This window comes from Natrix helvetica (genome assembly GCF_964273705.1).
Source record: "Natrix helvetica genome assembly, chromosome: 2".
Classification (NCBI taxonomy): domain Eukaryota; kingdom Metazoa; phylum Chordata; class Lepidosauria; order Squamata; family Natricidae; genus Natrix; species Natrix helvetica.
In genome coordinates, this window is record NC_138552.1 from 23,501,423 (window position 1) to 23,525,103 (window position 23,681).

Here is a 23,681-nt window from a genome sequence, read left to right on the forward strand (position 1 = left end):
TTTGGTGGGCAACTTCACAGGGACGCAAATGGAACTCAATGCAGTCCTCAATGGAACTGCATCTACACAGAGGGAGGTATGCAGTGGGGTACCCCAGGGCTCTATTATAGGACCAGTACTCTTCAATATATTCAATGATTTGGAGGAGGCGATAGATGGGGAACTCATCAAATTTGCAGAATGACACTAAGCTAGCAGGAATAGCCATCACTCCAGAAGACAGGCTTAAGATACAGAAGGATCTTGACAGACTTGAATATTGGGTGCTATCTATCTATATTGTGCTGCCACAAAGAAGAGGGAGTGAAGCTCTTCTCCAAAGCACCTGAGGGCAGGACAAGAAGCAATGGGTGGAAACCAATCAAGGAGAGAAGCAACTTAGAACTAAGGAGAAATTTCCTGAACAATTAACCAATGGAACAACTTGCCTCCAGAAGTTGTAAATGCTCCAACACTATGTTTTTAATAAGAGATTGGATAACAATTTGTCTGAAATGGTATAGGGTTTCCTGCCTAAGCAAGGGGTTGGACTAGAAGACCTCCAAGGTCCCTTCCAACTGTTATTCTATTCAAAAGAAGGCTCCAAGGCTATGGTGCTGTCACCAGCAAATCCTTTCACTACAGAAGCACTGGTGTTTCTGACGTGGAAACATTAGTACAGTGGCCACATTTTCTTGGAAAAAATAAAAGACAAATTTGAATAGGACAAATCTGAAAGAGGTTCATAAGGATTAAAAAAAAGTTCTCACTCTTGGCCCAAGCCACCTTACAAAGTTGTTGTGGATAGGACAACAATTAGGAGGCATGAGTATTAAGTAAGCTACCTTGGGTTGATCAAGTATATATCTTTATAAAAAAAACAGGATAAAAATCTATTCATCATACTAGGTTATTCTTACAGGAGTGGGCAAGTTACAAAATTAAATGGTGGTGAGTCAGGACTGCGGAGAACACAGAAGAGGCACAAAAGAACTATTCCATGTAAATTGATTCCCATTCATACAAAGCTAGGCCTCCTATTAATGAAGGTTTGTTGAATAAACCACAGTTAGCATCTTGAGGTCACGTCATCACTACAAGTTTCCAAGCCAAAACTTCTGACAATAGGAATGGGGGTAACCTGCATTTGCTTTAAGACCACATGATTCACTTAACGGCAGTGATTCACTTCAATGTGGCAAAAAGGACATAAAATCAGGTGGAACTTACTTAACAACCGCTTTGCTTAGCAGCAGGAACTAGAAATTGTGGGCGACCACTTACACTGCATCTCTGCCAATGGTTTTTTGCAGAATGTTAAGAATCGGCTTTGGTGGGAGCAACCAAATGAGGCACCCCTGCCCTGCTCACGATACAGGATAGCTCCTCTTATGCTTTGGATTACTTTACTTACAATGGTACAATAGCAGAATTGAAAAGGACCTTGGAGGTCTTCTAGTCCCACCCCCTGCCTAGGCAGAAACCCTATACCGTTTCAGACAAATGACTATCCAACATCTTAAAGACTTCCAGTGTTGGGGCATTTACAACTTGTGGAGGTAAGCTGTTCCACTGATTAATTGTTCTAACTCAGGAAATTTCTCCTCCTTGTAAGTTGCTTCTCTCCTTGATTGGTTTCCACCCATTGCTTCTTGTTCTACACTCAGATGCCTTGGAGACAGGGACGTGTGGTCAGGGGAGGCAGGGGAGGCAGGGCCTCACCTCTCTTCATGAAATAATAGTATATAATATTATATACTATCTATCTATCTATCTATCTATCTATCTATCTATCTATCTATCTATCATCTATCTATCTATCTATCTATCTATCTATCTATCATCTATCTATCTATCTATCTATCTATCTATCTATCTATCTATCTATCTATCTATCTATAATATTATAATATTATATACATCCGTCCGGGCACGCCCGAGAGCTCCGGAGGCAGAAATGTTGTTGGCGCTTCCGGATGACGAAGGCACGAAAGCGACTGGGTTCCCAAGTCGCTTTCGTGCCTTCGTCATCGGGAGCGCCGACAACATTTCTGCCTCCGGAGCTCTCGGGCGTGCCCGGATGGAGGTAGCCAGAATGGCGCCGAGGCAGTCCGGCAGGTTGCCTCGGTTGCTCGCCCGCCGGACTGCCTCGGCGCCATTCTGGCTACCTCCGTCCGGGCATGCCCGGGAGCTGCGGAGGGCGGAGGCAGAAATGTCGACGCTGCCGGAGGACAAAGGCACAAAAGCGTAGCTGCCTGAATGGGAAAGCAACGAAAGGGGCTGCGCTTTCACCCCGCTCAAGCCTTGCCCGAGGGAGCTGGGGATCGGGCTTTGGGTTGGTGGGAGACCTTGAAGGAGTGGGGGGGGAAGGGACTGGGGCCGGTGGAGGAAGCAATGCTACGCAGATCAGTGCACTCCGCGGTCCCCTTAATGTTCACTCAGGAAGGCGGAGAATGGGACCACGTGTGCTGGAGGTTGAGGCAGCCTCAGCCTCCTGCACACGTGGTCCCATTCCCCGCCTTCCTGATGACGTCACCAGCCTCACCAGCCATAAACCTCACCGCACGTCACTGCTTGGAGAATAGTTTGACTCCCTCTTCTTTGTGGCAACCCCTGAGATATTGGAACACTGCTATCATGTCTCCCCTAGTCCTTCTTTCTATTAAACTAGACCAGGGGTGGCGAACACGCGACTCGCGAGCCGCATGCGGCTCCCGGCCAAAATAAATGAGGCTCTTTGCCTCTTATCATTATTTAGTATACTGTGGCTCGGATCGCACGCTCCCTTTCGGAAGCTGGGGAGGTCCTTTGCAGGCAGCTAGAACGGGCCGCCTGCAAAGGACTTCCCCAGACTTGCTTTGAGGAGCACGGGGCGACTGAGGCTAGTTGTGAAGCCCCAAAGCCCCCACCGCCACCGGAAGAACTGCTGCCACCTCCTCCTCATCCTCCTCTAACAGGCAGCACTGCCGGATTTGCCGCCCGGCGCTGCGGCTGAGATGAAGCCGCCAAAGCTCCAGCCGGCATCTCCGCGCGTGGCAGCGGCGCCTCCCCTCCGCTCGGAGCAACTGAGCTCAGTCAGCGCTGGGTTACCCCTGCCCCCTCCTCCTCCTCCTCCGTGCTTTTGAGGAGCCATGAGGCTGCAGGAGCCAGTAGGAAGGCGGGGGGGAGCAGGGAAAAAAAGCCTCATGGCTCCTCAAAAGCATGGAGGAGGGGGAGGGGGCAGAGGTAACCCAGCGCTGAGCTCAGGAGCAAATCTGGTGATTCTGTTGGAGGAGGAGGAGGAGGAGGTAGCAGCAGTTATTCTGGTGGCAACTCGTACTCGTCGGCATCTTCAGCAGAAGCCCTGCCCACAATGAAGAAAGCAAAGATGGAGCAGATCCACGCAGATGACGTCGCTGCAACATGACTGGAGGAGGAATTCTGGGAGTTGAAGTCCACAAGTGTTAAAGCTGTCAGGTTTGAAGACCCCTGGGGTTTTTTTTCCCTAAAGGGTTAGGGGTGCAAGGGTCTTGTAACTTGACAGCTTTAAGAGTTGCGTGCTTCAAATGCCAGAGTTTCTGAGCCAACATTTTGGTTGCTAAGCAGGAACGTTGTTAAGTGATACTATATAACACTTTTAATTAAGCGGATACCTTGAAGAAACATAACTTTGAGTTTCAAATAATACTGATTTCGTTGTTGTCTTAGGTGACATCTGTGAAAAAAATTTGGGTGCTCAGGCATGAAAATGTGCCGCTCAAACACTATACTTTTCTGCTCACATCGAAAAAAAATTAGAGGGAACATTGCTTCCGGGTCTGTTTTGGCAGGTCACTGCGTGGTGTGGCTCTCTGACTCTCACAGCTTAAAATTTTGGCTCTTTTTGTCGAACTTGTTCGCCACCCCTGAACTAGCCATGCCCAGTTCCTGCAACCGTTCCTCATATGTTTTAGTCTCCAGTCCCCTAATCATCTTTGTTGCTCTTCTCTGCACTCTTTCTAGAGTCTCCACATCTTTTCTACATAGTGGTGACCAAAATTGAATGCAGTATTCCAAGTGTGGCTTTACCAAAGCATTATAAAGTGGTATTAACACTTCACGTGATCTTGACTCTATCCCTCTGTTTACGCAGCCTAGAACTGTGTTGGCTTTTTTGCCCTATGTCAGGACACTCTCTATGGTGCTGGTGGTAGGACAGAAATAGATGTTGAGATAGATTGATCTTCCTTAGCATTCTCAGGAAGCACAGCCTCTTCTGTTTTAAAAGTGGAGATTACAAGATCTCCAGGAAGGCTATCAAATTCCAACACCGGACACCTTTGGTTGGAGAGAGAAAAAGTAGGTTGCCATTGGATCCCTGCCTGCTCCCTAGGGAACCAAAGTTAGCTGGTTGAAGAGAGAGGGAGGGAGGGTTGCAATTTTGCCTGCTTGATGACGCGGGAGGCTATTAACAGGCAGCCCGCTCCTTCTATTTAAAATATATTTATATTTTTGACTAAATAGAGTGGGCTCCCTGCTAATAACCTCCGACGTCACAGGCAGAACTGCAGGCGTCCCTCTCTTCAACCAGTTAACTTTGGCTCCCTAGGGAGCAGCAGGCAGGCGTTGAATGGCGACCTAGGCAAGAACTGCAGCCGTCCCCCTCTTCGACCAGCCGCCCGTTAATGCGCGGTGGTTCCACGTGGCCGGACGCCTCCCGGACCCTCCCGACCCGAGGCGATCTCCTTTTCTCAGGCGCGACTCACCGAGGAGACAAGCGAAGCTGTCGGGCGGCCGCCCAGCCCGGAGGCGACTTCTCTGAACTGCGGGCGGCGGGCGAGGCGGGGGCCGCTCTTCGCCTTCTCCTCCGGACGGCTTCGTTCCCGGGTCAGCGAGGCAAGCGGGGACAAGGCAGCTCTTAGGAGGCGAGGAAGTAAGTTGGAGTTCATTCGGGCGCCTGGAAGGACTGAAGGGTCGGAGGTGGCCTCGGGTTCCCTTCCCCGCCGCCTTTTCTTCTACCTGAATAAGAAATTATTTATTTATTATTTTTAGTTCTTGTTTATTCATTATTATTCTTCCATATGAATAAGAATTATAATATATTCTAACGTGTCACACAAGGATTGTGAAAAACTGCCCTGCGGGATGAGGAAGTGAAGCTTCCCAAGGCTGTTTTTGCCTTCCCTCTGATATCGTCAGCCAAAGGTGCTATAATTTATTATGCCTTCTTATTTGGCATCAAAACAATAACCAGGAAACTCTTCTTGGGAGTTAAGGCTCAATAGGGCAGTAACTGCTTTATTAGGCTTGGCTGGGCAACTAAGGATAATGCAGAGCTGCATCTTCCTAATATGTAAATGTATACACGCATGTATGTGTCATCCTCACAACGTGTGCAGGTACGCCTACAGGAAACATAGGAAGCTGCCTGTGGATGCATGTACTTTTTGGATAGCTGAATTTTATTTTAACATCCTTGATCAAGTGTTAAGGGTTAGGGTTGGCTTAACTAGGTCTGAAATTTTGTTACTGTAAAATTATTACAATTCGTTCTGAATCCAAGTTAATATAATTATCAATGTTATTTTTTGTGTGTAATATTAGTTTTAGATTAGATCCTGTGCAAAGTTTTTTTTGTGTGAATGTAAAATTCCTCTAAATATTCATTATATTAATTCCTCTATACAAGAGGAATCCATATATGGAAACCAAGTTCTGTGAACTTCACAGATGATGCTTTAAAATAGGTCCATAATTATTGCAAAAGACTATTGCATAAAAAGAAATATTTCCCTGAAAGGAAAAAATATTGGTGAAAGGAAGTATCTGCAATGATGTATAAACTACTGGAGAGATTACTGTGCACTATCAATATTAGTAACTATAAAGCAGAGAAATCTAGGCACAGTAGAATGTGGTATTGATAAATTGTACCCTTAATTGGGATTAAACAGCATGATCTTACAGTATTATTATATGCCATTGGCATAGCATAATTTCATGCCACTAATCATCCAGCTAGACAAGGGTCATTGGTGGAAGCATTATCAAACTTTTCAGGAAAGTTGTTTCCTTCCCCTTCCTCCTCTGTGACTGAGAAGCACAGTCCTGTTGCTTAGTGTGTGCATTTTGTGGTTTTGCTTGCATCACTTACGGATGTATCTATTCTGCATGAAAGCAGGAGTTCTGTTCAGCAACTAGAATGAACTAGATCAGTCTTCAGTTCTAATAATTTCCAGACAGGTTTGAGCTATCCATTCAGAAGAAGTTAAGTTGGAGAAGACTTTCCTAGATTATTGATTGACTTACTGATCGTCAAGTCAATGTTGATTCTTAGCAATCATATTCTCTCCCAAACTATCTAAAATTGGCCTTTTAGATCTCTCAGTGGTACCTTGGTTGCTCTCATAATCAGATCTCATCACTGCCCCAGTAGTGTCAGGTTAAAACATCTCCTGGATATTGGGTACATTTGCCTCATTTTGACTTTGTGACTGTTTTATAAAGGAAAGGACTCTCTTCATGAATGCTGTATGAATGGAAGGGTTTTGAATTTATTTCTTCAGGCTTGCTCCAAATGTATTCACAATCATTCACCTTGTCCTTGCTGTATGCCATAGTTCACATCAGGTGTAGACAACCTGAATCCATCCACACGATGTACTGCAACTCCCTCTAGTAGTTTGTTGTCATGTTGGCTTACAGAGGTTGAGGGTTTTTCAACTTCAGTAATTTTAAGATTGTGGACTTAAAAATCAAGGAGAGAAGCAACTTAGAACTGAGGAGAAATTTCCTGACAGTGAGAACAATTAATCAGTGGAACAGCTTGCCTCCAGAAGTTGTGAATGCCCCAACACTGGAAGTCTTTAAGAAGATGTTGGATAGCCATTTGTCTGAAATGGTATAGGGTTTCCTGCCTAGGCAGGGGGTTGGACTAGAAGACCTCCAAGGTCTCTTCCAACTCTACTATTGTATTGTATCCCAGAGTTTCCCATGCTAACTGGCTGATTCTGGAAGTCTGTAGTCCACATGTCTTAAAGATGTTGAGATTGAGAAAAACTGGCTTTGCAGACAGGAGTTATAATGGACAGCCCATCTCCTTAAAAGGTGGGTTTCTTTTGTTGTTCAGCTTCCTAAGATTTTTTTTTAATCTACAGTATATAAAAATTATGTATGAGGTTTCTCTGATAATCTATGATGGGCTACACTACATGAAAATAGACTTGTTCCAAGAGGTCTAATGAGGATGCATTTTTCTGTTTGTTGTCCTGACAACTATGACTCCACTGAGACGTTGATTAATTCAGAATTAGCTCATCAGTAGAAATTCAATTTCAGAATTAGCTCACCAGTAGAAAGAAATAGAAAATAATGCCTGAGATCAGTGGCCTGGGATTAACTAAAATGAACCCATTTCCAAAATACTGGGGTGCTGGATGCATTCTGAGGTCACGTTGTTCTTAACTGAAGATGCTGGAGACAGTTGTTCATCATCAAGAAGAGTTAAGAGTTAGTATTGTATGGAAAATTCAAGTTTCTTGTTTCTTCTCCAACAGGGCTACCAAATCTTAGTTGCAAACTTCTGAGTGACCATTAGATGGCAGCAAAGAGTCAGAAAACTGTCTTTTCTTTTTTAAAAAAAAAAAAAGATGCTGCTAACCAAATGGGCCCTTACATTTTGCCTTGAAAGAAAAGACTCCTCATTTGAGAATAATCGCCTGCAATGGTGTATAAGATGTCCCAAAGATGCTTTTTCAAGAGGCAACTGGACTTTCTAGTTTTTCTTTGAAGACGTTTCACTTCTCATCCAAGAAGCTTCTTCAGCTCTGACTGGATGGTGGGGAATGGAAGAAGAACTATCCAGTCAGAATCTGAAGAAGCTTCTTGGATGAGAAGTGAAACGTCTTCAAAGAAAAAGCAGAAAGCCCAGTTGCTTCTTGAAAAAGCATCTTTGGGTCAACCATGACCTGGATGACTGAGAATCTCCATAGATATTTAGGTGTACAAGATGGAATATTTATTTGAAGAGTTAGAATCTCTTATCTCTTATTCTTGAAGGACTAAGCAAAGTCACTGGGTTTAAGCAGTCTTAAGACCCCTCAAGTGGGCAGAATTACTGTTACTCTGGTGTAGCTGAAATTGTTACCTGACTGGGCTTTTAACATATTTTTACTGATTCCACCCAAATGCGCTGTGAGAACAGGATGTCCGTGAACCCAACTTTTAACTTGGTGTACCTTATTCTTATCACAGTGAATTAAGATTTGGTGTGATATTCCAACTGGCTCAGTACATAACCCAGAAAAAATATTAAATCTGCAGTATCATCAGGATGATCTTTTGCTCCTGTAAGTTTGCTTGCAATGTTCTCTTGCCATCTTACTCTTTACCATAACTGGAAAAATCAACGTATTCTTCGTATAAAAGCCCTGGTGGTGCAGTGGTTAGAGTGCAGTACTGCAGGCTACTTCTGCTGATCAACGGGTACCAGCAGCTTGGCAGATCGAATCTCACCAGGTTCTAGGTTGACTCAACCTTCCATTCTTCCCAGGTCAGTAAAATGAGGACCCAGATTGTTGGGGACAATAGGCTGACTTCTCTAAGTAAGAAGTTTACAATAGTTTACTTCTCTAAGTAAACCACTTAGAGAGGGCTGTAAAACACCGTGAAGCGGTATGAATATCTAAGTGCTATTGCTAAGTGCTATAGGTCTCTTTTCCTTCAAATATAGCTGCCAAAGCAACAAAGGAATCAATTGATTGGATGCACTGAAAAATTCCACGCCCTCCAGATCTGTGGGTCACTCATAGAACTTCGGGAAAACGTGCACTGATGGTTTAAGGTGGGGCCCCAAACTCAAATTGTCATGCAGTTTATTAGATTATGTGATTTCCCAGAACTACGTAGCCTGTGTTTCTTTTGGTGTTGTTTACAGTGGTTAATACTGTAAACAGACCAGCACTCCATCCAGTCGGTAAGCTCCTAAATTGCAAAATGAATGTAAACAAATACATTTAAAGGAGCTGCTGTGATTTGTGCAGGCTGGCATCAGGCGAAAGTTTAGGCAAATCCTGAATGGATTAGTGAGTGAAAGAAATGCCACAAGGAGTGTATGATCATGGATATAAAAATCTTAATCTTAATACTGTATTAGCTTGCAGACTCTCTTGCGCTTTAAATACTGGATAGTAATCTCAGAATTCCTACTCTAGTCTGGATTCTCAATGGGGAACATTTCCTTGGCATTCTGAAGGTAGAGGAGATTGCTTTTATGTGGGATCCTGGGGTCTGCACTGCTGAAATGTTGGGCCTTGATATATATGGGCAAGGTAGATTGGTGCTAATTGTAACCGACATGGACTAAGATGAGCATGGGTATGTGTTTGTGTATTCCGTGGAAATATATCTAGCAAAAATAATAGGGATTATCTTCCTTCCCTGCATGACCATCCAGTTAAAGGCTGCAAGAGTTTTTCTCTACTTCTAGTAGAACAAGATTTCTCTATTCATAATACTGTAGTCTTGCATTTCAGCGAACTAAGTTTATAGATATCAGAAAGCAAACTCTTTTTCAAAGAAATATCCAGGGATAAACCAGAGACTAAATGCAATTCTCAGCTTTCATATTTGGCTGTTATAGTAGGCACACAGCTGCAGTAGTAATTTTTTGTAACAACAACGTCTGTTTTGCTGTCACCTAATTCTATTCGATGATACCCTGACTGCTCTTTAAAAGGCCAGATCCTAAAGATGAAACTGATTAATTAAAGTACTTTGGCCCCCTCATGAGAAGGAAGGACTCACAGGAGAAGAGCCTAATGCTGGGAACGATTGAGGGAAAAAGAAGAATGGGACAACAGAGAATGAGGTGGCTGGATGGAGTCACTGAAGCAGTAGGTGTGAGCTTAAATGGAGTCCAGAGGATGGTAGAGGACAGGAAGGCCTGGAGGAACGTTGTCCATGGGGTCATGATGGGTTGGACACGACTTCGCAATTAACAAACACAATTCTATTCGAACCATACCTTACTTTTAAAAAACATACTTCCTTTCTCTTTGGTCACATCTTTTAGTTCTTTCCTTTGGGCTAAAATATTCCAAAATAGAAATTGAAGCTTGGTTGATAAGCGTGATAAGCCTTGTACTTGATTGAAGTAAGCTGGGAGAATAAGTGGAATGAATGCTTAGGTAATAGTTCAGTGTTAAGTGAGATATTGGATGGCTCATGGTTCTTTAATGTATTAATGGGTAAATGTAGAAGGAATGATTCTTATGATATTAGAGATGTGACACTTGAGGATATGAATGTTCAGGTACTTTGGTATGCAGATATTATTGTACTGTTGGCTGAAATCCCAGATTACTTGCGGTAAAATGTTCCAAAGATTGTATGATGGAGCCGGCTGTATGGATCTGGAAATTAATATATTAAAGAGCAAGATAATTGTGTTTGAAAAAGAAATGTAGTAAACAGTTTCAAGTTAGATTCAAATGGCAAAAGTTGAGTTGGTGTATACATTCTGCAGGTTGGTAGAATGCTTATTAAAGAAGGAAAACTATTAAGATATGCAAATACTGGTAGAAAGTTAGCTTATTATGATAAAGGACAGTGATTGAAAAGAGTGAAAATGGCTATTATAAGAGATCCCCTCTCTTCCATTTCACCTGTGGTTGAGTAGTGGAAAAGGTACTTCAAAGAACAAGTGAAAATGTGAACCAAGGAAAAGGTTAATTTAAAATATTTCCTATTCATTAGAACCCCACTTGGGGGGGGACTGTGTACTTTGTATTTCAAAGAGGTGGGAGAATTATTGACTAGTGTGACCAAAGGAAAAAATACAAACATGAGAGGATCAGATGAGGAGTAGGCTGCAGCTGTGTGATTTTTTTTTTATGCCAAGCTGCTGCTGCTGCTTTTAGGAAAGGAACACAATACTTAATAACTCCATTTAAATAATTAGAGGCTGCATTATTTCATGTTTTGTATGCCTTGAAAACAAAGCAATAGCTCTTTTGAAGCCTAGCTTAAAATCAGATATTGATTGAACTCTACAACTGGAGTTTGATGTTACCCTGTTTCCTGGGATTTGATTCTTAAACATTATATTGAGTTTAAAACTTGCAAACCTCCCTAGGTGAAATATATGCATTAGAAGGGAGCAGGTAAGAAAATAGAACATTGAAAACTCTAAAGCAGGGTTGTCAAATTCCCGGCCCGTGGGCCGGATGTTTCACATGCTGGCCACGCCCATGCCCAGTTTAGCGATGTGGGGGGGAAGTCCCGATACATCACGTGATGCTGCCAGGACGACATGTGTTTGACACCTCTGCACTAAAGGATTTAACTAGTCAACTTGTTAATTTATATTATTATTACATAGTTAAAACATCAGGCTAGAAACCAGGAGTCTTGTGAATTCTAGTCCTGCTGTAGGCACGAAGCCAATTGAGTGAACTTGAGGCCAATCCCTCTTGGTCATCCCTAGGAAAGAAGCAATGGCAACTACTTCTGAAATCTGACCAAGAAAATTGCAAGGACTAGTCTAGGCAGTCTTCAGGAGTCAAAATTGACTTGAAGGTATGCACATACCCCAAAATTATTATTACAACGTTTGCAAGACTCCTCTGCAGTGTTCCATATCTAATGCCCTCTCTGCTAGCAAAGAAATACTGAGTTGAAAGCCATCATGCCTATAAGATATCTTATGGGAAAGACATTGCCGCTTCATTTTTCCCCTAGGGGACTGCTCTGAAATTCATGCTTCTTCAAAAGAGCACAGAAATCATTCCGCCAACAGTCAAAGTTAAATATACCCTACTGTAAATTACATCTCCTTGAGTTAAAAGCAATGCAAGTGATATAACTGCAGCAGGCTGCTTAAAGCCTTGCCAACTTCACCAAGAGATTAAAAGCTTGCCAAAGAAATATCATTAAAGTAGAAGGCTGGTAATTGCAATGCAAGTTACATCAAGGAATTTGTTTGAAATGGCTATTTTTCTTCAGCTGCATTTTCACAGTGCAGCTGAAAATTGGATGAGATGTGGGCTCACTTTATATAGTGATGGGTAGAAAACCTCTCCAGAAATTTGAGGTGCTTTAACAAAATAAGAGGCATTTTACGATGCAAAAGAACCAATATGGTGTTAACTGTCTCCTTGGATGCAAGGAGAGAATTGTGAATCACGACGGCTCATGTTCCTAAACTAGAATGGTACTATCTTTGTTTTGAACTGGGGAAAATGCATCTGTTCCAAAATATACATTTTTCTAGTAGTATCCACAGCAAATTAAAAGGAGCTTAATTAAATAAAACTCTGCTAAAACACTTGGGATTTCTTAATACAACTTGGAAAAAAAAAGGAAAATAACAGAATTATAAACATTTATTTTTGTTTTTCATCCTGTAACAATGAACATTGGATTCATTCACTGCATCTAAGTTGACATGAAATAACACTGCTATCATGCCTCCCTTGATCCTTCTCTTCACTAGACTAGCCAAGCCCAGTTCCTGTAACTCTTCATCGTATGTTTTAGCCTTCAGTCCGGGTCATGTGATTGCCATTTTCAACATTCCCAAACAGCTTCTAACAAGTAAGATCAATTGTGGAAACTGGATTAGTTTAATGACGGTGTGATTTGATAAATGGCTGCGGCAAAAAGATAATAAAATTGGGTGTGATTCATTTAATGATCACCAAGAGGAGTTAACAATTTAGCAACAGAAGTTCCAGTTGTGGTTGTAAGTCAAGAGCAACCTATTTGGAACATGACTCGTTCTTTATCTGTTGTTTAGTTTATTAGATTTAAATACTACTTGACTCAAGAATTACTCTGAGCAACTTATAATTAAATTCATCACCATTATCTGGGGAAAAACCCATCTGTGGCCATACAAGACAATTCCACATACTACTGAAATAAAGCACACCCAAGAGCTTAGAGGAGGGCAACCAGTTTTTTTTAAAGAGTTATGGAACCATTACAAGTGGAAGCCAGTCAGATCTTGGGAGGATGCTACTTCATGGTACAGGTGTCGCCACAGTCAAAGTGCATTTCCTGAGACCCAGTAAATGCCCTTGTTTCATGGTTGGGAAACTAAAGCCATCAATTTTGCCTGATCTTACTAGAGGGGCAAAAACCATGGAAGTTACTCCTCCCAAGAGCCGGGTACTATGCCACAAAAGATTTTGTAGATGAGAGTCAGAACTTTGTTTTTATTTATTAATTCAATTTATGCAGCTGTCCATCTCATTGTTATGACTTTGGTGGCCAACATTAGTTAAAAATACAACATAGCAACAACATAACAATAAATACACAAGATAAACCATGAGCAGCCATCAACATCACCTGATTTATGTTGTATTTAGAATTTCACTGGCAACCAGGGCAGCTCATGGACTAGAGGTATCGCATGGCCATACTGAGGAATGCCTATTGCTGCATGAACAGCTCATTCTGGAGCAGCTGTACCTTATGAGAATCTTCAATGGTATCCTCATGTTTTGCAGTGGTCCAGCTACGAGGTGATGAAGGCATAATGACCATGAAGGGCTCATGATCCAGGAACAGATACAATTGGCACACTAGAGGTCTACAAAATCCCTTTTGGTTTAAGCAAGAGCTGTGAGTCCGAGGCAATTCCTAGATTGCGTACCAGTCTCAAATGATTAAGTTATAGGTAAAGGTTCCCCTCACACATACGTACTAGTCATTTCTGACTCTAGAGGGTGGTGCTAATCTCCGTTTCAAAGCCAAAGAGCTAGCAGTGTCTGAAGACATCTCTGTGATCATGTGGCCAGCATGACTAAACGCTGAAGGCGCATGGAATCCTGTTACCTTCCCATCAAAGGTGGTTCCTATTTTTTTCTACTTGCATTTTTAACGTGCTTTCGAACTGCTAGGTTGGGAGAAGCTGAGACAAGTAATGCAAGCTCATTCTGTTATGTGGCGCTAGGGATTCAAACCGCCAAACTGCTGATCGACAAGCTCAGCGACTTAGCCACTGGGCCACTGCATCTTTTAAGTTATAGCCCCATCCAAACCTAAAAGTGGGAAATCTCCAGCTCTAGGGATTCCTAATATCCATAGCCACTTGATCAGACTGAACCTGAATCTGTTCCTCCTCATCCAACTCACACAATTTTCAGACATAGGAGTAGGATGGAGACAGCATCATTTGGCTAGATTGGGGTTGAAACATGCAGCTTGGGTATCATCATTTTTTGATGATATCCAAGCTAAGCAGCAAGTGACTGCAGCCAGTGGCTTCATGTGAATGTTAAACAGAAAGGGAGAGAGCATTGAACCTGAGCTACAAGTAATGGGTCAGAATGCACCATCTCTCTTCTTATCAACACTGTTTGCACAGTGTTGGTAAAAAGCATTCAGTGGTAACACTTGGGCAAATAGTACATAATTAGAAGAGTGTGAACAGATGTCCTACAGGCCTGCAAGAGAGCCCAGTGCATCTCTAGTGGTTAAGGCACTGGTGAGAAAGCAGGAGACTGACTTCTAGTCCTGCCCTGGGCACAAAGCCAGCTGGGTCACCTTAGGCAGGTCACTTTCTGTCATCCCCAGAAAGGAGGAAATTGCAAACTGCTTCTGAAATCTGGCCAACGAAACTGTTGGGACTAGTCCAGGCAATTGCCAGGAGTCAAAACAGATCTGAAGGTGTGTGTCACACATACACGCAGAGGCCTGCAGGACAAATGGGGCAAGACTTGCTAGGACTGCATTTATTTATGATTATTTGCATCCCAGAGATGATTTGAGATGGGCGTCTATGCAAATGGATAATACAATAAAATGAATGAATGACTAAATAAATAAATAAATAAATAGCATCTCTTTCCATTTAGGAAGGCATGCAGCGGGCAATATTTGGAGAAGTGGGGATATGAAAGCAAGCCATCTTCTAAACAAAAGATGGTTGAAATGGCAGGCCTTTCTTTGACATTTCACTGACCTTTCACGTGACTTCATTGGTAAAATACATTTTGTTTTCTCTTTCCCCCAGCCTCTTGTGCGCTTAAAGTCTTCCTAGCATCCTCTGGTGTCACCCCTTTCCCCTGCAGCTACAATGGAAGGAACACATGTGACATCATGACAGCAGAACTTTGCAAGAGTGCCCAAGCATTTCCAGGTTGGCGCAGAAACATGGCTCACCAAAGGGTATAATAATGAACATCGCAGCAGTTCAGTTCTTGGGCTGAGATCCGAATCAGAAGAAGAAAAAGAACCTCCACTCATCTCCCCTCTTTGACGTCATCAGCTATTCTAAGGGATCAGAATGCATACAGAATCATCAGCCCTGGGTTTGTGTGTATAGTTGGAATCTTGAAACCCGAGTCCTCAGAAGTATTAAATTGGGTGCTGCACCACCGTTCCCTGCTTAGGAGATAATGAGTTTGTAGCTTTGATTGCAAATCTTTCACTAAACCTGCATGTCATAAGCACTACCATCTTCCTCGGCAGTTAAAAATGGCTAATGAACATTGGAGGAAATGAGTCTACTTTAACTATTGACTTTAATTGGAAGAAACTTACCATCTCTTGCTACCCCAGAAATTTCATGTACTCAATACTGAACTGATCTTGAACTCATGGCTGCTTCTACAGTTGCAGGTTCTCTTCTAAGATTTCCCTGGAATCAATTTATTATATCCCATGGATTTGTGTCTTTCCCTGGACCATGAGTATTGTTCACTGCAATGGAGATCCAGGGAGCCGCAGCAATGCTAGGTGGAATCATGAAGATAATGGAGAGAACCATACTAATGAAGTTTTGAACACAGAAACACACCCAGGCAGTCAACACCAACTGACCCCGTTTGAGAAACTTATACTAGATATGTCCCAGAGTGAAAAAATGGTAAAAGAATTAACTCTGGGAAAGAGGGTTGGGTTTTACAGCATTAGAGGTAAAATTGGAAGTGGGAACTTCTCCCAAGTGAAACTTGGAATACACACTCTGACAAAAGGTAAGAACAATTCAGTGAATGGAACTTGAGTTATGGAGGGTTCATGTAGGCCAAAGAGAAAATGCAAAACAATGTTGTTTGAAAAAGTCCTGTGTTATATGTGTCTCCCATATACTGGGAGTACGTATACTCCCATATATACAGTACTGAAAAGATGTGTCTGTTCTGACCTAGGCTTCCCAAAAGCACGAAGCCGATTCCCCGTCCCAATAAAACCCCTTTTATTTAGTTTAAAGTGAATTCCTCTCCAGCAAAATCAAGGCAACAGTCTTTCAAGAGATTTCACAACTACAGACCTTTATCAGGCTTGCAGAGTTGCCAGGCCAATATCTTCCAAATGCCACTCTGTAGAAAGACAATACTTGGCAAGAATTCAGGAACAGATCTTCACCCTAATGAATTGAACTAATTGTCTCCTGCAAACTCCTCTCCCCTTTCGCTCCTCTTTATTCCCTATGGGAGGGGCCATTCACTGTCCACTTGTGGCTTTACTCCTGAGTTGACCCTTTGTTCCTTAGCTGTTCCCTTCTCGTGACAGCTCTGCGCATGCACACATTGAGAACAGGAGACTGCTGTTCTTCTGCCCCATTGATGTCTGACTCCGAAGGCAGCTGATAACTGTCAGACAGCACTGGATGCAGAGCACAAGTCAGAGCCTTCCCCAGACACCAAGACTGGCCCATGTTCCTCCCCAGCCTCTTCACTGTCTTGAGTCTGCTAGCAGCTCCGTTGGCTGCTGGCAGGCCACAACAATGAAAGCAGCAATTCAGGCTAAATCATCCCAATTAATGCAAAAGCTGAAAGATTAACATATTTATTGACTGTTCTTTTAACATACTTTGTGCACCTTTGTGCAGGTGCAGTGGTTAGAGTGCAATACTGCAGGCTAGTTCTGCTGACTGCTGATTGCCAGTAGTTTGGCAGTTCAAATCCCACTGGCTCAAGGTTGACTCAGCCTTCCACCCTTCCAAGGTTGGTAAAATGAGGACCCAGATTGTTGGGGGCAATATGCTGACTCTGTAAACTGCTTAGAGAGGGCTGTAAAAGCACTATCAAGCGGCATATAAGTCTAAGTGCTATTGCTATGAAGCTCTGGTGCCACATCACGGAATTTCCTGCAAGGCAAAGAAATAGTGAATGTTCTTTCATTTACAGGTTTGCAAAGTCTTTATATTAAAATGTTTTTTATTAGATCATGCCTCGGGTTTGTTTTTGCTTATTCAAGAAGTATACTTCGAGGAGAAGCCACGATCCATCATCATTAATTACAAAGGGTTTAGATTATATCCTTGTCAAAAAGAAACAACACAGTCTAGTTCAGATGTGTACGTGTACATGGCGAGAAAAACAAATCTTGCGAGTTTACCAGGCGGGTGACATAGGGAACAAAGCTGTTGCAGAATCTGGTAATCCTGCTAGAAATACTTCCAATGATGGATTTTCCTGTTACACAAGCAGGCTTGGATGTTCATGCTGGAGGACTAAATTAGTTCAAGGTCTTTGTAATCTCCACTACTAATCTTTGGATATGATAATCATAAGCCCCAAATCGCGAAGTATATCCAAATGATCAACGGAGATACCAGTCACATGTCAAGCTTAGTTGCAAAACATCAGCAGTCTGAGGATTGTGCACAAATTGATCAAGATCTACTCAGGTTATCTTAATTCAATTTTTCTACTTTTTCCCTTTCTAAGTGGCAAGACTTACTTCACTTGGTGACTCAAGATCTTCTTTAGAAGCTGATAATTGTGTTAAATAATGTGTTCAGGTTCATGTGAAGTTGATTTAAATTGGATTGTGGTAAAGACCTTCGAATGAATAATTTATCATCCCAGCAGGACAGAATTCTTCTCAATTTGTTATTCTTGAATAATGTTTTGTACTATTTTTCTTAGCCTTGTTGCCTAACAATGTGAACCTCAAAATGGTGTTTTCCAGAAAAAGTAGCCATCAAGATCCTGGATAAAAGTAAATTAGATGACAACACCAAGAAGCTCCTCTCTTCTGAGATTTCTAGCATGGAGAAGCTGCACCATCCAAACATTATCAGGCTTTATGAGGTCATGGAGACCTTCTCCAAACTGTACCTGGTCATGGAATATGCTAATGGAGGAGAGCTTTTTGCTAAAATCATAATAGATGGGAAGTTATCGGAAGAAAAAAGCAAGCACGTTTTTGCTCAGATTGTGTCTGCCATTAAACACATGGTGAGTCCTTTCTGTCTGGGGTTGATGAGTATGGTACAGTGGTGGGATTCAAAATGTTTTACTATTCGGTTCTGGGGGTGTGGCTTGGTGGGCATGGCAGGGGAAGGATAATGTAAAATCTCCATTCCCTCCCCACTTCAGGGGAAGGATACTGCAAAATCCCCATTTCCTCCTGATCAGCTGGAACTTGGGAGGCAGAGAATAGATGGGGGTGGGGGCGGTCAGAGGTGGTATTTACCGGTTCTCTGAACTACTCAAGATTTCCGCTACCAGCTCTCCAGAACTGGTCAGAACCTGCTGAATACCACCTCTGGAGTGGTAGCTCAGAAGCTGCTGAAAACTAGATTAACTGTTAGAAAAATAGTAATTGCAATTGTAGTTCTCTGCCTTTCAATCTACTCTTTGAGGATAAGAAATTTTTTAGACTCTGCATGTCAAAGTTGTGCATGAAAAGGAAGTACATAGGGCACCACAATTTCTTCTGTTTAATTATTATAGCTAGATGGAATCTATTGTTTTATATAGAAGCAGCAATTCATGTTTTTGGGGAACATTATCATCTTCCCTGTATTTGTTAATTCCAATTTACAGCCTGCTCCTCAGTTTGAGAGTTCTCAGAGCAAGTAACAAACCCATATAGGCTACCTACTGCCCTAAGTTGTGACAAACGCATTTTCTTTACCTCTTGCTCATACTACTGGCTCCTCTTGCAAGTTTCTCCTAATTAAAGGAGTTTCAAATCAGGGTGTGGCTTCCAAATTCAAGGAAGAAGACAAGGGACATGAGTGATACCTGACCGCAGTGTATTCAATGCTATGATTAAGGCAAGGGGACAGAAGCCTGCTAGGTGTGGTCTAAGATACCCAGTTACATTCCTCAAAGCGATCAAACAATCTCTGCCTACCTCTTGAATGTTGCTTCTCTCCATACTGTTTCGAGCTGATTCCTCCCGTCCTTTCGTCAACCTCCCATCCCTTTGAACATCCACTCGCATCCAATCCTGCCGTACTCAGCATGCTTAGTACTCCCTAATTCTTCACAGCCCATGTTGTTCTGCCTGTCAGTTCCACCTGCTATGGGTTTCTTCAGCTGCTATTTCCTTCGCCTCTTCATATATTCCTAAACAAATCTCAATCTGCCTTCATCCAGATTATATGGCCAGAACTGATCGCATTCTTCAGTGTTTCCCAGCCTGTCTTCCTATATTGCTTATAGAATCATAGACTTGTACACTTGGAAAGGACTTTGGAGGTCCCCACTCAAGAGCTGAAATTCTCAGATCATTCCAGACAAATGGTTATTTGATCTTGAAAAACTCAGCCCAGGAGAAAATGCAAGGAAGAGATTGCAATAACCTTAAGGAAGTTTGTGAAACAGTCCTCCTGATAATTTTGCACAGAATTCTTAACACACTTTATTACTTCTCGCATCTCTGCCTTAATGCTTTCATTAAAATATCTAAATTTGCATTTTTAGCACAGATAAAAGAGTTTGAAACCCTAAAAAATGAATGAGTTTCCATATTACACCATCTGCCTTGGCTTTTTGTTTATATCTGTACTTTTATATTCTACTCTGCAGCATGAGAACAACATAATTCACCGGGACCTGAAAGCCGAAAACATCTTTTACGCCAGTAACACGTGTGTGAAGGTGGGAGATTTTGGATTCAGCACAGTAAGTCAAAAAGAGGAATCGTTGAACACCTTCTGTGGTTCTCCTCCTTATGCCGCCCCGGAACTTTTCAGAGATGAAAATTACATTGGGGTTTATGTGGATATCTGGGCCTTAGGAATCCTCCTGTATTTTATGACCACGGGGCTCATGCCATTCCAAGCAGACACGGTGGCCAAGCTAAAAAAGTACATTCTTGGCGGGATATATAGCGTGCCACCATTCCTGTCTGAACCTTGCCAGAGACTGATTTTGGCGATCCTACAACCAGTTCCGTCAGAACGCTGGTCCATCGACAACATTATGAACAGTGAATGGATGAATGGTGTGCAGTATCCCAAACCCTTGGAACCCTTTAAGTTGGATCCCAAGTTTTTGTCAGAGGACAAAAGTCTCCAGAAGGAAGAGGCTGAGGTAAAAATCATTTTGAACCATTTGGGAATCACAGAAGATCACGTTCAGAATAACCACAGGACAGATTACTACACCTCAGTAACTGGGACTTACAGAATTGTACTTCACCGAGTGCAGAAAAAACGGGCCATGGAAATTGTTCCTCTTGTCAGCCAACCTGAAGTCAAGAAAGAAAGGTCAAAGAAAAATCTGTGTCCCTATCAGGGCCACAAATATTCATCAAAACTCTGTTTGATTTTATAAAGCACTTTTCTGGATTAGTCTGACACAAGATTTTTTTTTAAGAATTTTATCCCAGCTTTATAAGTAACTCATGGCAGCGAATATGTGCAATACTCTGTCTTTCCCCTATAACTCCTCTTTGAGGTGGGTTGGGCAAAAGGAGAATGACTTTTTGGAGTCCTTTTGTTTGGTAGCAGTGAAGCCCTTGCCCTGAGCATTTTTGTGATTTTGAAAAAGTAAAAAGGATGCCTTAAAGCTCCTAATGTATGGTTTCCATTCCCAAAACTTAATGCCAAAGCCTATGCATTCTGTGATTTAATGCTTTCTGTAGGCTATTTTTAGACTTCAAAATCTGCCTGAGGAGAAGATAAAACTCTGTTTTTGGAGGAACAGTGCTGCATAGAATTGTGTTGCACTTGTTGGGATAGATGCAGGCATCAACTGGTTAATGTCCTAAATCAACACAACATTTGCTCTCCTCCCACCACATTTATTAATGTAGGATGGTAATTCTCAACTTTTCATGTCTTATCACACTGCTAAGAAAACGAACCAGTCATTTTAAAAAGCCACTTTTTCTGACATGTCTATTATTTTATTAGTATCATTGTTGACCAACTGCTATAATTGTAAAATAAATTGCTTTTTTTTTGTTATCTTGACTTGATTACTTTTATAAGTAATTCATGGCAGCAAACATACTGTATTATTCTCCTTCTACAACAATGTTGGATTGTGGATTGGTGGATTAGATCAGGGGTGTCCAAACTTGAGAACTTTAAGACTTGTGGACTTCAATTCCCAGAATTCCCTAGCCAGCATGGCTGGCTGGGGAATTCTGGGAGTTGAAGTCCACAAGTCTTAAAGTTCCCAAGTTTGGACACCCCTGGATTAGACTGAGACTGTCCCAGTCACCCAGCCAGAAGCTTTCAGATTACTACCTTAACCATTACACCAAACTCTGTCTCAAAGAAGAGCTAGTTGAGAGCTAAAATCCCATTTGCCATGATGGGACAAGTCTTTCCTTAACATCCAGATAATGAATGGCAAGAGAAATGGAAGCACTATTCTGCATAAATCCTAACAATAACATTAAAAATAGTCTTCAACTTACAACCTTTTGCTTAGTGATCATTCAAAATTACAATGGCAGTGAAAAAAACAATTTATGCTTGCTCTTTGCCCTTATAATTGCAGCATCCTAACAGTTACATGATCAACATTTGGGCATTTGGCAGCCAGGATGTATTTATGACACTGCAGCATCCCTGAGTTATATGACTTCCCAGACTGCTTTTGACAAGCAAAGTCAATAAGAGAAGCCAGATTAGCTCAACAACCATGTGATTTACTTAACAACTGCAGTACATTGTTGCAAAAAATGTCTCAAATGAGTTTGCTTAGCATTGGAAGTTTTGATCCCAACTGTCGAGGATTATCTGTACACCCTATAATAGTGAGACAAAGCTTACTGTCTCAAAGTCTTTGCAGAAAGGGTCTTCTAAGACCAATCCTGTTGGGAAATTGCTCCAGACTCCAACTGCAGCAAAGGCTCTGGTTGCTTTGCCTTAACGCAACTGGAGACCAATGGCTTTGCTTTTGAGCGCTTTCTGGATTCCGAAAGGAGTCGCCATATTAATTAGTGGGTTGCAAAATGCTGCTTTAGGAACTGGTTTAGGTGATTGCACAATTTTTAAATACACCATTAACTTTTTAAAAATACATCATCATAGGTTTGTTTGGCAGAGTGTGTGTGTGAGTACATTGTCATCAACCTCCCCCCCCCCCTCTAAAATTGCAACCAGTGAGACTGCTTGGAGGGCAAGAAGTCGTCACTGTGACTGTATCGTATATAAGAGAACAAAAAATGGGCTTCAGTTATATGGAAGACTTAAGAGTTTAATGGAACGAAGAACAAAAAACCTTATCGTGTGCCACATATTGCAAACCTGCGGCAGCAACAGCAACAAAAGCAACTAGCCACTGCTGTCAGTGTTGAAGTCTGCCCTGTCACATACACAGCCCAGCTCGTGGCCTGGCTCACATCTTTCACACCTTCACAAATTTCCTGATGGTTAGAACAATTAATCAGTGGAACAACTTGCCTCCAATAGTTGTGAATGCTCCAACACTGACGTGTTTCAGAAAAGATTGGACAACCGTTTGTCTGAAATGATACCGGGTTTCCTGCCTGAGCAGGGGGTTGGACTATAAGACCTCTGAGGTCCCTTCCAACTCTCTTATTTTGTTGTACTTCCAATGAAGAAAGCAAAGCATTGCTGTTTCTAATGGGGATATGCAATTGTGAAATAGCAACTTGATCATTCTGGACATCGTATGGCTTATTTATAGATGTAAAACAATATTTCACAATCGTGGCAACTTTAAGATACACAGACTTCAACTTCCAGAATTTCCCAGTCAGTCTTAAATTCTAGGAGTTGAAGTCCACATACCTTAATGTTGCCAAAGTTGAGAAACACTGGTGTAGACACTACAAATAAGGACAGCAGGTTGAAAAGAGTGGCCTGCTAGCTAGACCAAGAGAGGAAGCGCTTGTAAAGTTAGAAATCTGGGATCAAGTTGAACATCACATTTGTCTAGTCCAGTGGTGAGTTGCAGGTGGTACACCCCAGTACAGGTGTACCGGAGCCTACCAAGAGCACCGGGTGCTCTGGGGGCCCACCTGCCCGCCCGTGCTCCTTACCTGTCTTTAAACCCCTTGGCGTTTCCGCGCATGCACATACAGCGCAAGCGATGCTCTGCCGAGAAGCTGGAGCATCGCGGAGGCGTTGTTGGATGGTAAGATGCATGCACGCGCTGCGCATGTTCATGTGGAGGACGCTGGGCCCTGTTGCAACCACCCGGGTGCAACGGGATCCGGAACCCACCACTGGTCTAGTCCTTTCTGGGGAGCCTGACATGAATGAAACTAAACAGGATTAAAATATGTTGTCCCTTGTTGAAGTCTTGAGCCAGGTCACAATCTGGTATTTTCTTAGTAATCATTTTTGTTTTTCTGGATGGGAAACTACATTAACTATGTTTACTCCCAAAAGTGCTTTTTCAAGAGGCAACTGGACTTTCCGGTTTTTTTTGAAGAAGTTTGTCTTCCCATTCAAGAAGCTTCTTCACTTCTTGGATGAGAAGCAAAACGTCTTCAAAGGAAAAACAAAGCCCAGTTGCCTCTTGAAAAAGCACCTTTGGGACAACCATGACCTGGACGACTGAGAATCT

At 42.3% G+C, this 23,681-nt stretch overlaps 2 protein-coding genes across 2 annotated transcripts in view; one reads left to right on the top strand and one right to left on the bottom strand.

The window, feature by feature from the left end:
- The window catches only part of TMEM267 (transmembrane protein 267), a 437,091-nt gene that overhangs the window by 287,014 nt on the left and 126,396 nt on the right, over positions 1–23,681 (bottom strand). The gene's annotated exons all lie outside the window — the stretch shown is intronic.
- On the top strand, positions 4,609–21,100 carry NIM1K (NIM1 serine/threonine protein kinase). Its single transcript, XM_081940045.1, has 4 exons — positions 4,609–4,870; positions 14,960–15,923; positions 17,866–18,134; positions 19,716–21,100. Exons 2-4 carry the CDS (start codon positions 15,635–15,637, stop codon positions 20,463–20,465), a joined length of 1,308 nt encoding a protein of 435 aa, XP_081796171.1. The 5' UTR covers positions 4,609–4,870; positions 14,960–15,634; the 3' UTR covers positions 20,466–21,100.